Below are 23,819 nucleotides of genomic sequence, written 5' to 3' on the forward strand. Positions count from 1 at the left end.
AGCAGGGTCCACTTTGGTTTCCATTTGGATGGGAGACTAAAGTCCCTGGCAGCATCTCCAGGTAGGGCTGGGAAAGACCCCTGAAGAGCTGCTGCCGGTCAGAGCAGACAGTACTGAGCTCGATGGAGCAATGGTCTGACTCGGTAGAAGGCAGATTTCTTTACCCCTAAGGACTTTAGCTCAGTAGAAGAGCTTTGCATGCAGATTCAATCCCTGGCAGCAGCTCCAGGTAGGGCTTGAAAAGATCCCGGCCCAAAAGAACTGCTGCCAGTCCGTGCAGGTCTGACCTAGTAGAAGGCAGCTTCCTGTGATGCTGAAAGGCCTCTCTGCTCCTTCCTGACATCTGGTAGCTCCCCTCGAGGAGTTTATTTACAGGCTTTTATTTGCCCTGGCCCGGCTGGGCTTTTCATGCTGTTCCCATTCACTGCGGTAATAATCCAATAGAACTTCCATATTCAGGGGCAGTGTACCTCCGAGGGCCAGATGCCAAGAGGAGGGGCAGTGAGGAGAACTGAGGTGGGAGCTTCCAGTAGATGTGGTTCTTAAATAGACCCTCCATGTTCAAGGGCAGTCAACTAGGTAGGATGCTGCTGAGAGGAGAGGCAACAAGGCAAACTGGGGCCTGGCTCACCTTCCCTCGCTGATTGCCCCAGTTCCTCCATGGGGCTTGTGTGGACTGGGTCCGGATTGGCACACAGCTGCTGTGTGCTGCCAGTCAGAGTTGTCAATAAGGGGCCACAATCAGGCCTGCTTAACTTGGCCTACAACTCCCATATTCCCTGGCTACGGGCCTCTGTGGCTGGGGGTTATGGGAGTTGTAGTCCAAAAATGGGGGCTGTGTGGCCTAAATTGTGGTTGATGGCCCAGTTGGCAAACAGGATGTTGGAACGGCCGCTGGTCGCTTGCTTAGTGGCTGCTTAGCATGACCAAGATCTCAGCCTCAGTCCTCCCAGCATCTCCACCAGTGTAAGGCTGGGAAAGGCCCCTCCTGTCTGAATCGGTCCACAGCTGCTACCGGTCAGAGCCTAGGACCCAAGGAGCTGATTCCGGAGAAGGCAGGCAGCCCCAGACATTCATAGACAAACAGGAGAAGACTGCGGAAGCAGGGCGCTGCAGGAGCAATGCAAGGGTTAAGCCAGGTGGCCCTCTGATTGGCTGCCTCCCTCCTGCTAAGCTTGTGAGCGCTAGTGGGGAGTTCCGCAGGGGTGATGTAATGGGGTGGCCCCCAGGTGACGTCATGGCTGCTTGGCATTCCCCTCCTGGCTCCAGGGAGGGAGGGGAGGGGAGGGAAAGAGCAGGAGGCGGCAGGCGCCACACGTACTCAAGATGGGGATGCAGCTCAGTGGCGGAGGCCACCCCCCCACCCCCAGTATCTCCAAAGAGATAGGGCTGAGAGAGACTCCTGCCTGCAACCTTGGAGAAGCCGCTGCCAGTCTGGGTAGGCAGTACTGAGCGAGAGGGACCCAGGGCCAGACTCCGTAGTAGGCAGCTGAGCTATGTCCCTGAGATGCCAGCTGGACACGGAGGCTCCTTGGAGGAGCATCTTCTGGGAAAACTGGTGCGCCAGAGAGAGATTTTTAAGGGCCCGCAAGGGGAAATCTCCTGCCCCAGGTTGAGTTCCAATCCTCTTCTCTTTCCATCTGGTGCAGCAGTAACGGTGACATGAGCCAGAGACACTTTTGCCCCCAAATCCTCTTTAGTCTGTCCTGTGGTTTCCCAGCCAAAAATAAAGGTGTAAAGTGTGCCGTCGAGTCGGTGTCGACTCATGGCGCCCACAGAGCCCTGTGGTTGTCTTGGGTAGAATACAGGAGGGGTTGGCCATTGCTTCCACCCACACAGTATGAGATGATGCCTTTCAGCACCTTCCTATATCGCTGCTGCCCGATAGAGGCGTTTCCCATTGTCTGGGAAACACACCCACGGGATTCAATCCGTCAACCTTCTGCTTGTTGGTCAAGCATTTCCCCACTGACGATGCTTAATTTTTTGCGGGGAGGGGGTGGGTTCCAAAGGCCTTTAGGTCCAGGCTCCAAAATTACCTAGGTATACCTGTGGACATGGCTTGGCCCCCATGGTCTCTGGGGCAGGCAGTGCCTATGGGACCAGAGAAAGTCTTTCTTACAGCTGTGTCCTCACTCAGTTCAGGGAGTGGGGGCTGGACGTTTTATTTATTTAGCTGCCCCCCCATTTCAGAAACCGAACATGTGGTGGGACCCAGCTCACCCACCCCCCCAAAATCACATTGCCACTTCTGTGCCCCCCCCACTGCAATTATTTTCAAATACTTTTTTCTTTTCTTTTTTTTTGGTTTGGTTTTTTGTTCTTTAACAACAGCAACAACAAATATTTATATTCCGCTTTTCAAAAGTTTCCAAAACAGTTTGCACATAATAAACAAACAAGATGCATCCCTGTCCCCAAAGGGCTCACAATCTGAAAAGAAACATAGGAAAGACACCAGCAACAGTCACTGGAGGGTTGCTGTGCTGGGGGACGGATAGGGCCAGTTGCTCTCCCCCTGCTAAACACAAGAGAATAACCACATTAAAAAGGTGCCTCTTGGCCCAGTGAGCAAGGTGTTTTAAACCATCTCTGCCCCCCTCTGGGTTTTGTGTTAATCAGCTACTGCCACTGCCTTCAGGGGCCCAGGGACACCCCCCCATTCAATTACACACCCTTGGGCATGGCTCCCTCCCCTTTGCCTTGCACGCCCCCCCCTTCACAAGGTAGCGCTACCAAGGAAAGAAGGAAGGTGTGTGTGTGACAGAGAGAGAGAGAGAGAATGAGGTGTGCGTGTGTTTATGTAAGGAGTGTGTGTGTGTGTGTGTGTGTAGTTGTATGAGTGTGTGTGTGTGTGTGAGAGAGAGAGAGAGAGAGAGACAAGGGAATGAGAAAGAGGGGTGTGGGTGGGTGTAAGAGGTTTGTGGGGGATGAGGGAGAAGGGGATCTCTGTATGTGTGTGTGTGTGTGTCAGGGGAGCACTTCTTTGTGTGGGCTCCGCCGTGCCGCTGTCTGGCAAGGCACCGCCCCTGCAGCAGAGGAGCCACGGAGGGGCCCCAGCTAGGCGCCTGAGTCGCCCTTTAATGCGCAGAAGAGCCCTCACTGCTACTGCTGCTGCTTCCAGGGTTCCTTCTTGGTCGGCCCGCAGCTGTATGAAAGCAGCAGCATGAGAAGCAGCAGCGCAGAAGCCACAGACAGACAACAGGAGCCACCTCCATCCTTCTGGCAGCGGGTCCAGCCAGGTGGCGCTGCCACAGGCCTCGCCCCCACAGCGGTACCTGCCTGCCAGTGCTGGCCACAGCAGGGCCCAGGCAGCCAGGCCGCCCATCTCCCCCGGCCCGCCCAGGCTTCTGCAAAGGGGCAGCAGGAACTCCCTGGTCCTCTGCCAAGCGGGGCTGGGCTCTTCTGCAGAAGGTGGCCGGGGATGCAGAGGAGCAGAGCAAGCTGCCCTAGACTGAGTCAGACTCTTTGCTCAAGCGAGTTCAGGGTCACCTGCACAGACCGGCAGCGTCGTCGTCTCCAAGGCTAGAAAATCATGTATGGAGAGGAGAAAGTGAAGAGAGAGAAATTCTTCTCCCTCTCACATCACGCTAGAGCCAGGGGCCATCCTATGAAATTGGTTGCCAGGAGACCTAGGACCAACAAACAGAAGTACTTTTCCACACGACGCATAATCAGCTTGTGGAACTCTCTGCCACAAGATGTGGTGACAGCCAACCACCTGGATGGCTTGAAGAGGGGTGTGGATCACTTCATGGAGGAGAGGTCTATCAACGGCTACTAGTCGGAGGGCTACAGGCCACCTCCAGCCTCAGAGGCAGGATGCCTCTGAGTCCCAGTTGCAGGGGAGTCACAGCAGGAGAGAGGGCATGCCCTCAACTCCTGTCTGTGGGCTTCCAGCGGCATCTGGTGGGCCACTGTGTGAAACTGGACTAGATTGGGCCCGATCATGCAGGGCTGCTCTTATGAACTGCTCTGGGAAGAGCATCTGAGGTTTCAAGTTCCCTCCCTGGCTTCTCCAAGGGGCTGAGAGCGATTCCTGCTGCCTGCAACCTTGGAGAGGTCACTGCCAGTCTGGATAGACAATAGTGAGCTAGATAGACCAAGGGTCTGACTCAGTATACGGCAGCTTCCAATCTTCCTATGGAGGGAGGAGCAAAAGGGAGCAGGAAATATTTTGCGGGGGGAGGATTTGCTACCCCTTGGGGTTATCTATCCCTCTGGCTTCTGTGACCCGTGAAGCCCAGGAGAGGGTTGGATGTGCCATTTGATACTCAGCATGCTCAAGGACAAAGGAAATCCTGCCGGGAGCAGCAGAACGATATCTTTGCAGGTGGGCCCTTTTTCCGCATAAGATGTGGATGCCAGAGACATTTGAGCCAGGAACGGTGTCTCCAAACCAAGCGTGAGCGAGGAGGGAGCCCACAAAAGAAGCTCTGGAGCAAAAAGCCGGTGATGATGTCAGAAGCAGAAGAAGAGACACTCGATAGTTCCGATATTTCAAAATTGCTAAATGGGGGGGGGGCATCTCTGATGGCAGCCTCTGCACCAAAAGACAAGCGAGGCTATAAACTTTAATCGGGGTGATCAACAAAGTTTTAGTTGATTAATTAGCAGTGGGATTTTCCAGTGGTTACGTTGGATCTGGTGAATTTTTGCCCTAGAGACTGAGAAAAAGAATTGTGGCTTCCTTGCTGAAGGAACAATCACTTTTATTTGCAGTCCGCAGCGAGGAAGTAACTTGCCTAGTGAGCAAGAGGTTGCCGGTTCAAATTCCGCCGGTATGTTTCCCAGACTATGGGAAACACCTCTATCGGGCAGCAGCGATATAGGAAGATGCTGAAAGGCATCATCTCATAGTGTGCGGGAAGAGGCAATGATAAACCCCTCCTGTATGCTACCAAAGACAACCACAGGGCTCTGTGGTCGCCAGGAGTCGACACCGACCCAAAGGCACACTTTACCTTTTATTTTATTTTATTATTTTATATACCACTCTTCCCACTACGACTGTGCCTTCCTCCCAAAGTGTCCTGTGCATATCTACCCTTGAGTAAATCCTATTAAACACAGTGGGGCTTACTTCCAAGGAAGAACAAAACATCCAGGCCAGGGTAGTTTCTAGACAGTGAGCTCTACACCACAAAAACTGGTGTAAATGGCGACATTTTGTGGTGCCGATTTAAAACCGCAGTTGAAATCTGTTGCTTCCTAATAGGCAAATACAGCTTTTTTTTTTTTTTTGGCAACACAGATGTGACATTTTAGGGCTGCCATGAAGCAATAAAGCATGGAAGAAGGCAGCAGAAATGTGAATGGCACCTTGTTGGCAGCCCAAGGACAGTGATGGACACTTAAAGGATACGTTGTGACATTGTGGTAGTGTGCAATCTGGGAAGCACTCAAGTAAGGCTGGGAAACACTCCTGCCTGCAACCTTAGAAGGCTGCTGCTGCCAGTCAGTGTCGGAAGTGCTGAGCTCGATGGACCAATGGCCTGACTCTGCATACGGCAACTTCCAATGTTTCCACGTTTGTTATCTCTCGAGGCCATCAGTATCCTAAAAAGGCACCCATGTTCATAGCAGTGTGGGTGAGATGTACATTGATTCTATTGATTGCATTTCGCTGGTGGACTGAAATTGCAGACTGAAAAGCTGATGATGAATCCACTAAAATGTCTTCAGTTGGTTTGCTTGTGATTGATTGATTAAGCACCGTCAAGTCGGTGTTGACTCTTAGCAACCATCTAGATAGATTCTTTCCAGGATGATCTTCTTCCACTTGGCCTTTTAGGCCTCTCTCAGTGGTGCCTTCATGGCTGTTGTCATTGAGTCCATCCCCCTGGCTGCTGATCGTCCTCTTCTTCTCTTCCCTTCCGCACTTTCCCCAGCATTATGGACTTATCAAGGGAGCTGGGTCTTCGCATAATGTGTCCAAAGTATGATAGTTTGGGCCTGGTCATTTGTGCCTCGAGTGAGAATTCTGGATTGATTTGTTCGATGATCCATTGTTTTGTTTTCCTGGCTGTCCATGGTCTCCTCAAAAGTCTTCTCCAGCTCCCAAGTTCAAAAGCATCAATACTTTTCCTGTCTTGCTTCTTCAGAGTCCAGCTCTCTCATCCATAGAGTGCCACAAGAAAAACCACAGTCTGAAAGATTCTAATCTTTGTGGGTGTGGACACGTCACGGCATCTCAATATCCTTTCCAAGGCCTTCATTGCAACCCTACCAAGTGCTTGTCTGCGGCGTATTTCTTGACTGCTGGATCTTTTATTGTTGATGGTCGATACGTTTGCTTGTAGGTTTGCCATGTGCTGGCTTTCCAAATCCGGTTGCCTGATTTGCATGATATGTAAATTGGCTGGGAAATGGTTTCTGAGCTCCATAACTTTGCTTCTACAAGGACTGGAGCTTAGCTTTAAAAAAAAGAAAGAAAGAAAGAAAGCTGATATCCCGGCAAATCTGAGTGGGCTAAGCAAGCTGGGTGAGATGCTTAAAATCCGGGTGAAACCCAGAATTTCGGGGGGCTTGGCAACTCTATCTGCTTCTATGTTGCTGTTTTTTTAGACTTCCCTTTGTTTACATACACATTTCCTCACTTCCACCCGTTTCCAAAGAAGTTTGTAAACCTTGAAAAGACTCACTATGATCAATCAATATCAATGTTTGAAATCGACAGTAGAAAAAACAAAGAAATCACAACAGATCATCTTCTTCAGAGTCCAGCTCTCCAGTTGGAAGGCAACTCTGGGAAGAGCAGACACAGCTGAGAAGCTGAGCAAGGCCTTCTAAACATCTATCCTTTTCCACTTCTAACAAACAAAGAGAGGAGTTTTGCAGGGGCTGTTTCTCTCTAAGGGGTAGGTCTTAGTCTCTCTATCTCTCTGTGTGTTACTTGTAAGGGTTACTTGTTAGGGTTAACATATAACAGGGCTAGGAGTTCTTAGGGTTACCTAAAGGCAGTGTTTACTCAGTGGTGGGGGTGGAGTCAGCTAGGGCTGGGAGAGGCCCCACATTCCTTTCCTTTGACTCCCATCCTGTGTGACAGTTGGAAGGCTACTCTACATATGAGGTGAAGGCCCGAGAGCGTAGCGAACAGGGATAGCAAACAGGACGTAGGAGTTTTACAGGAGTTTAGTGGGAAGTGTGCGGGGGAGCCTGGAACAAGCCCCTGCGATCACAAGGATCACAAGGAGCCTGGTGGAGAAGAGAACGTAAGTACCTATCCCTCCCTCGTATCCCTCATATTCTTGGGAAAGGCTGTTTGGACAGTTAAATAGCTGACCATTACAGCTGAGACCTATCCTAACAAAATATCTAATAAACGGACAATAAGCTCCCTAAATACTGTAAAGAGCTAACTAAAACAGTATGAAGATAGAAGGTCAGCAGGGGAAGGGGCACTTCCCAGTGTATTGCACAGAGTGCCACATGTACGACTATTTGCCCCATGGGCAGAAGTCGTGGGTGTGTGCTCGGTGCAAGGAGCTCCTGGCTCTCAGGGAACAAATCTGTTCCCTCGAGACCAAGGTGGCGGATCTGGAGAAGCTCAGGGAGACAGAGAGGCATGTGGACGAGACCTTCAGGGATGTGATAGAGGCATCCCACTCCAGGGCCGGTAGCTCCTCTGCTGTCAGAGAAAATGAAGGTCTTGGGCAAGGAGGACATCAGTCTGAGGAAGAGGGAGATGCTCCTTTAGAAGGGACTCCTTCCGTGGATGATGAGCCCATATCCTCTCGCACAGGGGATACTCCTCTGGGGGGTGGGGGCCTCCTTTTAGTGGGTGATTCGATCATTGGGGGATAGAGAGATGGGTTTGTGACCCGCGTGTTGACCGCACGGTGACTTGCCTGCCTGGTGCGAAGGTTGCGGACATCACGCAGCGTCTAGACAGGCTCCTAGGCAGTGCTGGGGAGGAGACAGCTGTCGTGGTGCACGTGGGGAAATGCAGTTGGGAGGTCCTGGAAGCCAAATTTAGGCTGATAGGTAGCATTTTGAAGTCCAGGACCCCCAAGGTAGCATTCTCAGAAATGCTACCTGTTCCACGCGCAAGTACAGTGAGACAGGCAGAGCTGAGGGGTTTCAATGCGTGGATGAGACATTGGTGCCGGGAGGAGGGCTTTAGATTTGTTAGGCACTGGGACACATTTTGGGGCAAGCAAGGCCTGTACAAAAGGGACGGGCTGCACTTGAACCAAGATGGAACCAGACTGCTGGCGCTTAAAATCAAAAAGGTTGCAGAGCAGCTTTTAAAATGACACCTGGGGAACAGCCGATGGGAGCTGGGCAGTATCCCGTTTGGCAAAAGCCATCCTTTAAAGTGTGAGGCTGCAAAGAATTCAAATAAAACAGAAGGGGACAGAGCAGAACTGCATAAAGAGCAGACGGGAGGCTGTGCCAGCAGGTCAAAGAGTCAAAGGAATAGCATACATCAAGGGAAAGATTCAGTGTATAGGTGCTTGTATGCCAATGCCAGAAGCCTCTGAGCCAAGATGGGTGAGCTGGAGTGCTTGGTTGCTAATGCAGAAATAGACATAGTGGGCATAACAGAAACATGGTAGAACAGTGAGAACCGGTGGGACACTGTTATCCCTGGGTATAAACTCTATAGAAAGGACAGGGAGGGGCGCCTTGGAGGAGGGGTAGCACTGTATGTTAAAGAAGGGATAGAATCTAACAAGCTAGAAAACCTAAGTGGATTGGAGTCCTCCACAGAAACCCTGTGGGTGACTATACAAGGTCAGAAAGGAAACGTGCTACTGGGGACGTGCTATCGCCCTCCAGATCAAAATGATGACAGTGACTGGGAGTTGCAGGAGGAAATCAGGGAGGCATCAAGGAGAGGCAGGGCTGTAATTATGGGTGATTTCAACTACCCACACATAGACTCGGTAAATTCACATTCAAGTCAGGACAAAGAGGTCAAATTTCTAGATACGCTAAATGACTGTGCCTTAGAACAGTTGGTCATGGAACCGACCAGAGAGAAGGCGACCTTGGACCTAATTCTGAGTGACACCCAGGACCTGGTGCATGATGTCAGTGTCATCGACCCTTTAGGGAACAGTGACCACAGTGCCATCAAATTCAGCATACATGCGGGGAGAGAATCACCAAGGATGTCAAACACAGACATTTTAAATTTCAAAAGAGGAAACTTCTCCAAAATGAGGAGTATGGTGAAAAGAAAGCTGAGGGGGGAAATCAGGAGAGTCACTTCACTCCAGAGTGCATGGCGTTTACTCAAAACCACAATACTAGAAGCCCAGTTTGTATACCCAAAAGGAGGAAAGGTACCACTAAGTCCAGGAGGTTGCCAGCATGGCTAATGGGTACCATCAAGGAAGCCATAAAAGGGAATAAGACTTCCTTTCGAAATTGGACGGCCTGTCCAAACGAAAAGAACAGAAAGGAACACAAACTCTGGCAAAAGAAATGCAAGGTGACAATAAGGGAGGCAAAAAGAGAGTTTGAGGAACATTTAGCCAAAAGTATCAAGGGGAATAACAAAAACTTCTTTAAGTACATCAGAAGCAGGAAACCTGCCAGGGAGGCAGTTGGGCCATTAGACAATGAGGGAGTGAAAGGGATTATTAAGGAGGATATGGAGGTTGCAGAGAAACTGAATGAGTTCTTTGCGTCTGTCTTCACGGCAGAGGATACTGAGCATATACCTGTTCCTGAACCAGGCTTTTTAGGGATGGAGGCTAGAGAGCTGAGTCTGATAGAAGTGACAAGGGATGATGTTCTAAACTGTCTGGAAAAACTGAAAGCTAACAAATCACCAGGGCCGGATGGCATCCATCCAAGAGTCCTCAAGGAACTCAAATGTGAAATTGCCGACCTCCTTGCTAAAATATTTAACTTATCCCTGAAATTGGGCTCTGTACCAGAGGACTGGAGAGTAGCAAATGTAACACCGATTTTCAAAAAGGGATCTAGGGGCGATCCGGGAAATTACAGGCCGGTTAGCCTAACGTCCGTTCCAGGCAAATTGATGGAAAGCATCATCAAGGATAAAATTGTAAAGCACCTAGAAGAACAGGCCCTGCTGGGAGTGAGCCAGCATGGCTTCCGCAAAGGTAAATCTTGCCTCACCAACCTTTTGGCGTTCTTTGAGAGTGTCAACAAGTATGTGGATCAAGGTGATCCAGTTGACATAGTCTACCTAGACTTCCAAAAAGCTTTTGACAAAGTTCCTCATCAAAGACTCCTGAGGAAACTTAGCTGTCATGGAATAAAGGGACAAGTACATGTGTGGATTGCTAACTGGTTGAAAGACAGGAAACAGAGGGTAGGTATAAATGGAGAGTTTTCACAATGGAGGGAAGTAAGAAGTGGGGTCCCCCAGGGATCTGTACTGGGACCGGTGCTTTTTAATTTATTCATAAATGATCTAGAAGCAGGGGTAAGCAGCGACGTGGCCCAATTTTCAGATGATACCAAACTCTTCCGGGTAGTGAAATCCCAAACAGATTGTGAGCAGCTCCAAAAGGATCTCTCCAAACTGGGGGAGTGGGCGACAAAATGGCAAATGCAGTTCAATGTTAGCAAGTGTAAAGTGATGCACATTGGGACGAAAAACCCCAACTTCAAGTATATGCTGATGGGATCCGAGCTGTCGGTGACGGACCAGGAGAGGGATCTTGGGGTTGTGGTTGACAGCTTGTTGAAAGTGTCTATTCAATGTGCGGCAGTTGTGAAAAAGGCAAATTCCATGCTAGGGATCATTAGGAAGGGGATTGAAAATAAAACGGCTAACATTATAATGCCCTTATACAAAACTATGGTGCAACCACACTTGGAGTACTGCGTACAATTCTGGTCACCACATCTTAAAAAGGACATTGTTGAACTGGAGAAGGTACAGAAGAGGGCAACCAAGATGATCAGGGGACTAGAGCACCTTTCCTATGAGGCAAGACTACAACAACTGGGGCTTTTTAGTTTAGAAAAAAGACGACTGCGGGGAGACATGATAGAGGTCTATAAAATCATGCATGGCGTGGAGAAAGTGGAGAGAGAGAGATTCTTTTCCCTCTCACACAACACTAGAACCAGGGGTCACTCCATGAAATTGATTGCCAGAAGGTCTAGGACCAACAAGCGGAAGTACTTTTTCATACAACGCGTGATCCACTTGTGGAACTCTCTGCCACAGGATGTGGTGACAGCCAACAACCTGGATGGCTTTAAGAGGGGTTTGGATGACTTCATGGAGGAGAGGTCTATCAATGGCTACTAGTCAGAGGGCTGTGGGCCACCTCCAGCCTCAAGGGTGTGCCTCTGAGTACCAGTTGCAGGGGAGTAATGGCAGGAGAGAGGGCACGCCCTCAACTCCTGCCTGTGGCTTCCAGCGGCATCTGGTGGGCCACTGTGCGAAACAGGATGCTGGACTAGATGGGCCTTTAGCCTGATCCAGCAGGGCTGTTCTTATGTTCTTATGTTCATCTGTTCTGGCAGGAATAGGATCCTGGACACACTTCAGAATAACTCTAAAGAGGAAATGTAAAAAGGTTTGAATCTGGTTTGACTTGTCGGGGCTTCCTTCAAAGAATCCTAGTTTTGTGGATTTTCTGAGAGCCCACTCCAAGACGCTCAGTTCATAAGGGCCTGTGTCAGGGTAAAGCAGAAAACCTGGAGTTCTGAACCCCCAGAATTTTTGGTTTCACCTGGATTTTAATCATCTCACCTGGATTGCTTAGCCCACTCAGATTCGCCCGGATTTCAGATTTCATTTTGGGGGGAAAGCTAAGCTCTCTGGCCTTTGTAGAAGCGGAGTTATGGAGCAAAACGTGCAGTCACTCTTCTGCTCAGAAATTATTTTCAAGCCAATTTACATCATATGCAAATTAGGCACCCGGATTTGGAAAGCCAGGAGATGGCAACCCTAATCTGGAGTAATTACAGTGGATTAGCTTTGTATGGAGGAAGTCCCAATCCCTGTCAGCATCTCCAGGTAGGGCTGGGAAACACTCCAGCCTGAAACCTTGGAGAGCTGCTGCCAGTCAGAGCAGACAGTACTGAGCTAGCTAGACCCATGGTCTGACTCAGTATAAGGCAGCTTCCTAGGAGACAGTAGCTCAATCTTCGGTGCATGCAGAAGGTCTCAGGTTCATTCCCCTGGAGAGCCGCTGCCAGTCCGTGTAGACAATACTGAGCTAGATGGACCGGTATGGCAGCATCCTATTTAAGCAATGCCTTTTGTCCTCCAGAATTACAATGGTTGACGTTAGGCACAAGACCTTTTCTGCCTTTCTGGTGGTAACCCAGAACTATTGTCCACGGTCCCCACTTCCAGGGGGAAACTCTGACGCTGCGCTCCATGACGCGGGAAGATAAATAGTGACTTTGCAACAGAAAAGCATGCAGGCAGGAAATGCTTTTGTCACTTCTCCTTAGGAGAAATCGCGGGCAGTTGTTACCCAAGCACTTTCTGGATCTTTGCAGTTAACATGCACATAAGTAGGGCTGTCAACAGTTTGATGTCTGTACACAGTGTCTGAACTGCCTTTGAACTTGGAGGCTCTACTTAGCTCTACTGCCTTTGAACTTGGAGGCTCTACTTAGTCACCATGACTAGTATTCCTTGAGAGACCTCTTTCACACCTCTATACATTTGTCAGATTGCCTTAAATGCAGCCAATGGCCATTGCCACATCTTGTGTTGTTGAGTTCCAAAGGTTAATTAAACATTGTGTAAAGACGTGCTTCCATTGATCCATCTAGTTAACATAGCAGAGTTCTCAGAATATGATTGTGGGCCCCCAGGAGCGTCTGGCTGACCACTGTTGGAAACAGAGTGCTGGGCTAGAAGACAGATGACCAGAGAGAAACTTTTTCTATCTCACCTGTAAGACTAGAATTATACCGAGTCAGACCCTTGGTCCATCTAGCTCAGTATTGTCTACACTGCCTGGCAGTGGCTTCTCCAGGGTTTCAGGCAGGAGCCTCTCCCAGTCCTACCTGGAAGTTTTCCACACAAGGCTTTTAGCTCGCATCTCCACGGAATGGAGGGTGTGTGGTCACATATTAGGCAGATTTACCCCAAAGTCCGAGATGGACCCTGCTTAGTAAAGGGGACAATTCATGCTTGCTATCACAAGAACAGCTTTCCTCGGGACAAACTGCTGTCCTTGTGACCAATATACTTATGATGACAGGGAGGGCTTCACTCCTTGTAGTGATCAGCCACTCCTCCCCCTAAAGAGTTAACTGGAAGTGAATCCTGTCCTGACTGACAGGCTGGTGAACTCCAGGGCTCAGCCAATCAGCACACCAGGTGGGTGGGACCTAGAGAGCTGTTGCCAGGAGGAGGGGAGTTCTTAGTTAGAGAAAAAGCTAAGCTGGAGGTGCTCAGAGAAGGACATGTGATCACAGAGGATGGCTGCAGGAGAATGAGTCTGCAGATCCTTGAAAGACAGGAGGGCAGGAAACTTGAATTCTCATCCAGAGTTTGGTGAGTTCAAGGCAAAGAGCCTGGGCTTTGGCTTTGGGGAGATTGATTTAGGGAAAAGTTTGTTTAGTCAGACTTTGCGTTAGCATTTCTGTTTCTTTGGTGTGTGTGTTTTGCATATTCCTGATACTGTTTTATTACAGTTTACCTGCAACATAATTGAAATAAGAAACACTAGCCTATGCCCACCCTACCTAGGGCGTTGAAAAATACTCTATAAACATTTAAACATGCCTAAGGCAACCTATTTTTGTAATCTACTAAGTATTCGTAACTGTATCTAAGAAAGCTAGAAAACCGCAGATGGAAGCAGTCTGTAGTAACTGAATAAAAATGTTTGGTTTTTTTAGTCTTTTCTTTTTACAAGCCTCTCTGAATTGTTTTTTAACTCAGGAAAAGAGGGGCAAAGGGGGATTTTCTCTGGTGCGAACACATCCTCAGATATTGAGCAGCTATCAGTTTTCTCCTTCTGTGTAAGCTTACATGTGGAAAGTTTTTACAGAGAGTACTTTGGGATTGCAGCACCCAATCCACTGGTCCGGTTCTCTGCACATTTCAGGGTGCTTGGTGGCAGTCTTTTGAACCTACCGATAATATAGAATCGTTTTAGGAAAAGCCAAGCTCAGAAGGGAGGACTCAGCATTTCTTTCCCTCACATGAGCTTGCTCGGAGACAAAGGTTTTAATCCGCATCACCCACCCACCCACCCCCCAAAAAAACCACCAGATATTTTATTTCGGGGGCATTCTCCGGTTTCATGCAGCCAGCGTCAGGTTGTCAAGAAAGATCATCCAGATATACCCTCTTGCCTTTGGCAAGCTAGGAAATAACCTTGAGGGAAATCTCAGGGGGATCGCCCGCCTTTCACTTTCATTCCTGCCCTTGCCTCCACTGTACATGGTTACCACAACCTGTGACTTCTGCTTGGTGCAGCAAATGCGCACAGACTGGAGACGCTTGTTTCCAAACAGGAGCCCACCCGTGAAACCTCCCTTGGCAAGCCCGTTTTCTAGAATTGTTCGGTCGCCCTGAATGCGAGTGAGGCTGCGTGACAGACAAGAGGCCAGGTCTTCTTCCCAGGGGAGCTTGCAATCTGGAATGTAGCACAGGGGAGAGACCCCAGAGAGAGGAAGGAGGAAATATGAATACAGATACGAGTATTTAGGTGGGGAAGCAACCTGCCTAGAGAGCAGGAGGCTATTGGTTCGAATCCCTGCTGGTGTGTTCCCCAGATTATGTTTCCCAGACTATGGGAAATACATATGTAGGGCAGCAGTGATATAGGAAGGTGCTGAAAGGCATCATCTCCTACTGCGCGGGAGAAGGCAATGGTCAACTCCTCCTCTATTCTGCCAAAAACAACCACAGGGCTCTGTGGGCGCCAGGAGTCGACACCGACTCGACGGCACAACCTTTCCGTTCCTTTCCAGCCAAAGCCCCCAAAGCGGTTTACATTGAAATAAGTAAGAAATAAAATGGCCCCCTGCCCCCAAAGGGCTCACTCTTTTAAAAGGAACACAAGAGAGACACCAGCCACAGCCACTGGAGGGATGCTGTGTTGGGGACGGAGAGAGCCAGTTGCTCTCTCCCTGCTCAGTAAAAAGAATCACCACTTTTAGAAGGTGCCTCTTTGCCTAGTTAGTAGGGAGCGGGGTGGGAGGGAGGGAAACATGTGGTGGGGGGAGAGAATCTTCTGGAGTAGAACATAAGAACAGCCCTGCTGGATCAGGCCCAAGGAGGCCCATCTAGTCCAGCATCCTGCTTCACACAGTGGCCCACCAGACGCCACTGGAAGCCTACAGGCTGGAGTTGAGGGCGTGCCCTCTCTCCTGCCATTACTCCCCTGCAACTGGTACTCAGAGGCATCCTGCCTTTGAGGCTGGAGGTGTCCTATAGCCCTCCGATTAGTAGCCACCAATAGACCTCTCCTCCCTGAAGTTATCCAAACCCCAATTAAAGCCATCCAGGTTGTTGGCTGTCACCACATCTTGTGGCAGAGTATTCCACAAGTTGATTATGCGTTGTATGAAAAAGGACTTCTGCTTGTTGGTCCTAAATTTCCCAGCATTCAGTTTCATGGGGTGACCCCTGGTTCTAGTCTTGTGAGAGAGGGAGGAAAATGCCTCTCTGTCCACCCTCTCCACTCCATGCATAATTTTATACACCTCGATAATGTTTCCCCGCAGGTAAAGAGCCCCAGATGCTGTAGCCTAGCCTCCTAAGGAAGGTGCTCCAGGCCCGTGATCGTTTTGGTTGCCCTCTTCTTCACCACAGGTTGAGAGCCCCTGGTGTAGACCAGGGATAGGCAACCTTGACTCTCCAGCGGTTGCTGGACTACAGATCCCTGGCCATTGTTGCTGGGGATGATGGGAGTGGAGTTCAACAACCGATGGAGGGCCCAGGTAGCCCACCCTTGTGTAGAAAATCCTGAGTTAGGTGGACCAAGGGTCCGACTCAGTAAAAAGCAGCTTCCTAGATTCTTCGAGCCTGGACAAGGCCGACTGCCCAGCAAGTGGCAGGTCTTCTTCCGAGGATCCCGAGATCTGACGCCTGGCTCTCTTCTTTCCGCAGGTGCTGCAAATGTGGGGCCTCGCTCTCCCACCAATACTACGAGAAGGACGGGCACCTCTACTGCAAGAAGGACTACTGGGCCCACTTTGGAGAGCTCTGCCATGGCTGCTCGGAGCAGATCACCAAAGGGCTGGTCATGGTAAGGAGGTCCTTTGTCCCAAAATGCACTGGGGCCATCTGGCCTGGCTCGCTTGTGCGAGCAAGGTCTTTTCAGTCTGTGACACATCTGTCCTCTACACGTGGTTTCTTGTTGTGGAGGTGACCCACAGGGGGTAATGCCTTCGAGGAGTTGTTGTCCACGGACATCTGGACTACCACCAGTTGTGGGAACTCCTGTTTTAGACCACCAAGACCATTAGGAACTTTACTGGTGTTTTAGGGACTAAAAAGCTTTTGTGGGGATTTTTAAGCATTTATGTGGATGAAAGTCTTGTGTGAATTATTACTTATTAATAGACACACTTTCAATAACATGTGTATATCTTTACACAGGAAATCTGTAATTTGAATTCATTATTGGCATTCAGGAGAGCCCTCGAAACCTATTTGTTTGGCCCGGCCTTCCGGGGTTTTTCCATTGTTGTAAATGCTTTTTTACTTTCACCTAGTTTTCCAGGGTTTTAAAACTGTTTTGCATGTTTTAACTGTTAATTGTTTTATGGTGTTTTATAGTCTCTGTTTTTAACTGTTAATTTTTAAATGTTAATTTTTAAATGTTTTGTTTTAACGTAAACCACCCTGAGCCATTTGTTTGTAAGGGTGGTGTAGAAATTGAATAAATAAATAATAAATGTGGGTTAAGAAATATTATTATTATTATTATTTCTTGTTTACACAGTCAGACAGGTATTATTGACTGGTTTGTTTTATCCAGACATCGAGTCCTTCCCAAGGACCTGGCATGGCTGAATTTTATTGTCAGTTGTTATAGATATCGTCGCAGAATATAGGCTCTTCCCAGTAAAGCTGCTTTTTGTAATTGGCTGATGGTGATTTCTGTGGCCCCTATGGTGTTGAGGTGCTCTTAAAGGTCTTTGGGAACTGCACCCAGGACGCCAATTACCACTGGGATTATTTTGGTCGTCTTCTGCCACAGCCTTTCAATTTCAATTTGTAGATCTTTGTATTTGGTGATTTTTTCTATTTCTTTTTCTTCTATTCTGCTATCCCCTGGTATTGCTATGTCGATTATTTTGACTTGTTTTTCTTTCTTCTCGACTACAGTTATATCTGGTGTATTGTGTGGCAGATGTTTGTCTGTATGTAGTCGGAAGTCCCATAATATTTTTACATCATTTTCTTCAACTTTTTCAATTTTATGGCCCCAGCAATGTTTGGCTACAGGTAGCTTGTATTTTTTGCAGATGTTCCAGTGCATCATCCTTGCTACATTGCCATGCCTTTGTTTGTAGACAGTCTGTGCGATCTTTTTACAACAGCTGATAAGGTGGTCCACTGTTTCATCTGCTTCTTTACAAAGGCGGCACTTGCTGTTTGTGGTGGATTTTTCGACTTTTGCTCTTATTGCATTTGTTCTTAGTGCCTGTTCTTGTGCAGCCAGTATTAAACCCTCTGTTTCTTTCTTCAAGTAACCATTCTTAAACCATTGCCAGGTCTTGGTGATGTCTGATTTTCCACTTATATTGTGCAAATATTGACCATGCAGTGGCTTATTTTTCCATTTTTCTGCTCGGTTCTTGACTTGTTCTTTCTTGTAGGCCTGCTTTCTTTCATTGGTATTGAATAGTTTCGCATTATTGACCATTTGAGGGGCAGCTTCTTCACTGTCCTAGATATATTCTTCAAGGCCTCTTTTCTCCTCCTCTACTGTTTGATGGACTTGCAGCATTCCTCTTCCACCTGAGCTGCGAGGGAGGTAGAGCCTATCGACATCACTGCGGGGGTGCAGAGCATGATTGATGGTCATTATTTTCCTGGTCTTACGATCTAGCATCTCTAGCTCTGCCTGGGTCCAGTCTTTTATTCCTGCAGTGTATCTGATAACAGGTACAGCCCAGGTGTTTATGGCTTGTATGGTGTTCCCGCCATTGAGTTTGGACTTGAGGATTTTTCTAACTCTCCTGATGTATTCACTTCCAATTTTTCTTTTAACCTCAGTGAGTGCGATGTTATCAGCCTGGAGAATGCCCAAGTATTTGTAACGTTCTTTCTCTTCCAGGTTCTTGATCTTGCTTCCATTGGGCAGTTCTATTCCTTCTGTTTTTGTTATTTTCCCTCTGTTCATTATTAATGCAGCACACTTGTCTAGTCCAAACTCCATTGCTATATCGCTACTGAATATACGGACAGTGTTTAGCAGTGATTCGATTGCTGACTGGGACTTTCCATACAACTTCAGATCGTCCATGTACAGCAGATGGTTGATTTTACTTGATGTTTTAGATGTTTGGTATCCCAGGCCTGTTTTGTTTAGTATTTGTGAAGGTGGGGTCATGGTGATTACAAACAACAGAGGGGATAGTGAGCCCCCTTGGAAAAAGCCTCTTCTAATGCTAACCTGTCCAAGTGTCTCGCCGTTGATCGTTAACTGTGTACTCCACATGCTCATTGCTTTTTTTATAAATATCTGAATGTTTTTGCTGACACCAGTTGTTTCTAAACATTTTAGTATCCATGTGTGAGGCAATGAATCGAAGGCTTTCTTGTAGTCAATCCATGCAACACTTAGATTGGTTTTTCTTCTCTTGCAATTTTCTAAAATCATTTTGTCAATCAGCAGCTGGTCTTTTGTGCCTCTGGTGTTCGGGCAATTTCCTTTCTGTTCAACTGGAAGCTGTTTGTTAGTTAATAAGTGTTGCATCACTTCATCTGCTATTATTCCAGTTAATAATTTGAACATGGTTGGCAGACAGGTTATCGGTCTATAATTACTTGGAACTGCACCTTTTGCTGGGTCTTTCATGATGAGATGAGTTTTCCCAGTTGTTAGCCATTGTTCAATATCACCTTCTTGCAAAATGTGATTGAACTGTTTTGATAGTTGTTTATGAAGGCTTGTTAGGTGTTTAAGCCAAAAGCCATGCAGTTCATCGTCGCCTGGCGCAGTCCAATTTTTAATTTTCTTTGCTCTTTCACTTATTAATTCTGGTGTTATTATTAGATCTTGCATTTGCTGGTTACATTTTTCGACCTCTTTCACCCAGCCTGCTTTTTTATTATAATCTATTGGATTGTCCCATAATTTCCCCCAGAATTGCACTGTTTCTTCTTTATTTGGTGTTTCTAGGTTTCTTGCAGTTTCTCCTTCTATGCTTTGGTAGAAACGTCTCTGATTCGACTGGAATTGGAGATTCTGCCTGTGTTGTGTAGTTCTGGCTTCATATCTGCTAATCTTCTTTGACACTGCTGTTATTTGCTGCTTTATTATTTCTAGGACTTCTCTAATTTTCCTTGAATCTAGGTGGTATTTTTGGATCAGATACTGTTTGGTGTTTTCATTCTTCAGCTTCTTGTATTTCATATCTTTCAATTTACTAGCATCTGATCTAAGCCTGGAGATTTTATTTTCTAATCTAATCTTCCATTTAGGTGATGTACTACTTTCTTTTTTTACAGGTCCATTGATCTTACATCCGAGCTCTTGTGTTGTTATTGTTGCTGCACTGTACATTAGTTGGTTTGTTTCTTGCAAATTCTTGGTTGTTATTTCTGCAAGTGCATCATTGACATCTTTTAATACCTGAGCAAGTTGTTTTTTGGCAACTGTTTTTAGAGCTGGAAGTCGAACCCTGGTGGTTGTTTGGTTCATGTGCTCAGTTATTTTTTGCTTTAGTTCTTGTTGCTTTTCTGTTAAACGGCATTTGGGCTTTTGAGGTGAAGGCAAAGGGGAGGTTGCCTGGTTTTGATTTTGAAACAGTTCAGTAACAGTGGCATCCTCGATTTCCAACACCTCCTCCACCTGCGCCTGAGCAACTGCTTCAGTTGGTGGTAATTCTTCTTCCATATCTTGAGCCTGTGTTGCTCTCTGCAGTTCTTCCAGCTCAATTCCTGTGAATACTTTATTTCTTATTATGAATCTTCTCTGGTCTGCTAGCCTTTGTTCTGTTATTTCTGTATCTGGATGCTTCTCTTTCCAAATTTGGTACATTCTTTTTAAATAACCTCTTCTAGTTGGACTAGACTTGTAATAGCAGATCATTATTTCCTTGTTGGCATTTTTCGTATATTTTTTTTCGGTTAAGCGACGTTTCTTCCAGTAACTTTGCTGTCTCCAGCCCTGGTTGCTCAACTGAAGATCCTGAGTCCTGTTGCCCACTTGCCACCAGATGTCCAGGGACTCCAGCACCTGGCGCGGTCCTTGTTGACCCGGGCAATGACCGATCCGGTATAGATTTATTAAAGTTACATCTCACCATATTGTTGACGGGAGAGGCACTCTTTGTCTGGCTCCTCTGGTGAGACCTGTCCGGTATGGTTGGACCTCTGGCATAGCTCTCACCTTCCTCAGAGCACGCAAGCCCCACAACCACACCAAGGTAGTGCCTCACTGTGGGTATTATTATTATTATTATTATTATTATTATTATTATTATTATTAATTTGATTTCTATACCATCCTTCCAAAAATAGCTCAGGGCGGTTTATACAGAGAAATAATAAATAAATAAGATGGCTCCCTGTCCCAAAGGGCTCACAATCTAAAAAGCAACATAAATAGACACCAGCAACAGTCCCTGGAGGTCCTGTGCTGGGGGTGGATAGGGCCAGTTACTCTCCCCCTGCTCAATCAAGAGAATCACCACGTTAAAAGGTGCCTCTTTGCCAAATTAGCCAAATACACCATGACTAGAAGATATATCCCGAACTTGGGAGAGGCACCATCAATGGCCCGTGAGGACAAACTCCACTGACCTTCCCGTATTTCTTTTGAGTCATCACGGATTGCTAAAATTATCTGGAGAAACCTTGTGCTATTTGGGGAATTCAGAGTAACGTTTCAATCCCTCTTTGCATTTTCTGCAAGGCATGAAAATCCAGATTTGAATTGGTCAAGTGAAAGGAGCAGCTAAAAGAGGAAGCAGCTTGTAAACAAAAAAGAAGTAATGAAACCGAAAACCCAAGGAGCATATTTGATATACGGGCAGGATTTTGAGAGCAGTGTTCAGGGCCGGCAGAGAGTTTATGGGAATCTGTGTTAGGGCTTTGAGAGGCGTTAGGACTGAAACATCTGCGCGATTAGAATTCAGTGGGGCTCATGACAGAGACCAGATTCTTCAGGAGAAGCTTGCTGAAAGATTTGAGAAGGAGAAAGAGAGATTTGAGATTTGAGGAGGAAATTAGAACTGGGCCTTTAGCGGAATGGGGAAGCAGTGTCTTGGGAGCTGAAGTTCATGAGACGTCTGGGGGAAACCCCAGACCAGAGAAGGTACTTGTGGGTGGCTTGTGACAGTCCAGTCCGGTGGTGATCATTTCTCAGAGATGGGGAAGAGACTGGAAGGTACAGATTCATACGGAGAAGAAGAGACTCTGAGCAGCGAGCCGATGGAGAAAGAGAGCAAAAGGATTCTGGAGGAGGAAATCCAGAAGGTGACGTTGGAGCCAAAGCTGGGTTTTTTCGCACCTGGAGAACTTGGGTGCGGATTGCAGTGGAGTGGGCCAGAGTGTCGTTGTGCTGATACTTTTGGCGATTCGGAGATTCGGAGCTGCCGAAGATGTCGCATCAGAGGGCATGCCGCCAAAAGAAGCCGAATGGAGAATTGTGATACTGTGGCTTCAGAAAAAGAGTGTCCAAGGGTTGGGCTGTGGAGAACCCAGAAGGGCCACCAGGCGGTGCTGAGGGCACCCCAGCCCTCCCAAGTCCATGGGGCTGGAGTTACCTCCCGGATGCGGCAGATGTGTGCTTTCCAACAGGAACTGGAGGCTCAACGTCAGGAGAGCGCTGAGCTAAGGGAGAAAAGGGACGCTCTCCAGTCGGAACTTGGCCTAGCAGAGGCCGAGTTGGTTTCCCAGAATGCCTTGCTCTTGCAGCTAAGGGCATCAAACGGAGAGCGAGCCCCGAGGCAGGCCAGAGCCAAGGGCAAGCCGCTGATCGGCAGAGCCCAGCCGGAATCCCAGGAGTGGGGCCCTGGAGGCGCTATAGTGCCGCTGCAGAGGAAGGTAAGAGAGTGGAAGGAAGAAACAGAGTCTCCAGGGCAGAAGCCGGGTTGCTCTGCAGCCTGGAGAACGAGACCAATCCAGCCGATGTTAAAAGAGCCAAAAAAAATTCTGTGTGGATGGAAGCACGGCACTCAGTGGGTCTGGCACAGAGTCTCCCATAAAAGTTGGGTGCCTTTTTAAAAAAAGCTTTTGGGGAACTTGGCAGCAGGGTGGACCGGCAGCAGATGGGGCAGGCATCTTCCTCCAAGGAGCCCAGAGCAGTGTGCTTGTCTCTGCTTCACCTCACTGGCTGAGAGAGGTCACCCAGTGAGTTTCAAGGCTGAGTGGGGATTTGAACTCGCGTCTCCCCAGTCCTGGTCTATTATGTGATTATCATCTGGTGTGTTTCAGCTCTCAAATGGATCTTTTCCAGCTCTCCTTCTAAGGCAGCGAGCTATACTATTTTTCAAGCTGGGGACCACTTGGGGAGGGGGACCCTTTGGTGTGAGAGCCCTTTCACACTGTACTGACCTCTGTGCAGCTTTTTGAAGGGCTAGGAGGGCCCTTTAAGAGAGACCAGAACCTAAGTGGTATACTCGTGAGTCAAATGGGCCGTAACTCAAAATTTGGCTTTAAAAAAGCCAAATCTGGCAACAGAGCCCAGGCCCCTGATCATCTTGGCTGCCCTCTTCTGCACCTTTTCCAGTTCTATAATGTCTTTCTTGAGATACAGTGACCAGAACTGTACATAGTCCTCCAAATGTGGCCACACCTCAGATTTGTATAAAAGCATCACAATATTTGTTTGTTTGTTTATCATATTTTTAGACTGCATGATATATACGTCTCTAGGTGGTGCACAAAATTTAAAACAATATTTAAAAATGGGCGCAGATTAAAATACACAAAATATTTTCTATTTCAATAATAGCAGTCTTATTTTAAATCCCATTGAATTGTTCCTTCTATCATGATTTGCGTTCCAGATATATTTATGCTGGTCTCTGACCGTAATAAAGGTTACTACTACTATTACTTCTAGATATATTGCTCCACTTGCTTTTAGATACCCCAAATAACTCTGATGAGTTTCATTCATATATATATATATATATATATATATATATATATATATATAAAATATTTTTTTTAATAATTTGTTTTAATGATCGTTTTATGCTACTATTTTTATTTCTGTGTTTATGCAACTGTTTCAATTGCGTTGTATTTCAATCTGTGCTGTTTTTTAAATATTGTTTTAAATTTTGTACACCTCCTAGAGATGTACATATCAGGTATAAAAATATATGTATGTACTTAATTATTTACTTATATTTTTATACCTGATATGTACATCTCTAGGAGGTGTACAAAATTTAAAACAATATTTAAAAAACAGCACAGATTGAAATACAATGCAATTGAAACAGTTGCATAAACACAGAAATAAAAACAGTAGCATAAAACGATCATTAAAACAAATTATTAAAATTAACCTGTTTCTCTGATAAATACACTGATGTTTCACATCTGGTAGCCAAGTTTTGTAGGCTGTGTTTAAGATTCGCTTATGGTGTGTTATTCACTCATGGTTAATTCAGGCTTTTAGTTTGCCTCACTCTATTTTATTTTATATTAATTTATGTATATATAATGTGTGTGTGTGTGTGTGTGTACACACACACACACACACACA

At 47.1% G+C, this 23,819-nt stretch overlaps 1 protein-coding gene across 1 annotated transcript in view; it reads left to right on the forward strand.

Moving 5' to 3' along the window:
- Positions 1-23,819, forward strand: part of LIMK1 (LIM domain kinase 1) — a 49,944-nt gene that overhangs the window by 10,615 nt on the left and 15,510 nt on the right. Inside the window, exon 3 of the mRNA XM_053275147.1 lies at positions 16,028-16,166. Within this exon, the coding sequence (XP_053131122.1) occupies positions 16,028-16,166 (139 nt within the window). The remainder of the gene's footprint in view (positions 1-16,027; positions 16,167-23,819) is intronic.

This window comes from Hemicordylus capensis, chromosome 12, assembly GCF_027244095.1.
Source record: "Hemicordylus capensis ecotype Gifberg chromosome 12, rHemCap1.1.pri, whole genome shotgun sequence".
Taxonomy (NCBI): Eukaryota; Metazoa; Chordata; class Lepidosauria; order Squamata; family Cordylidae; genus Hemicordylus; species Hemicordylus capensis.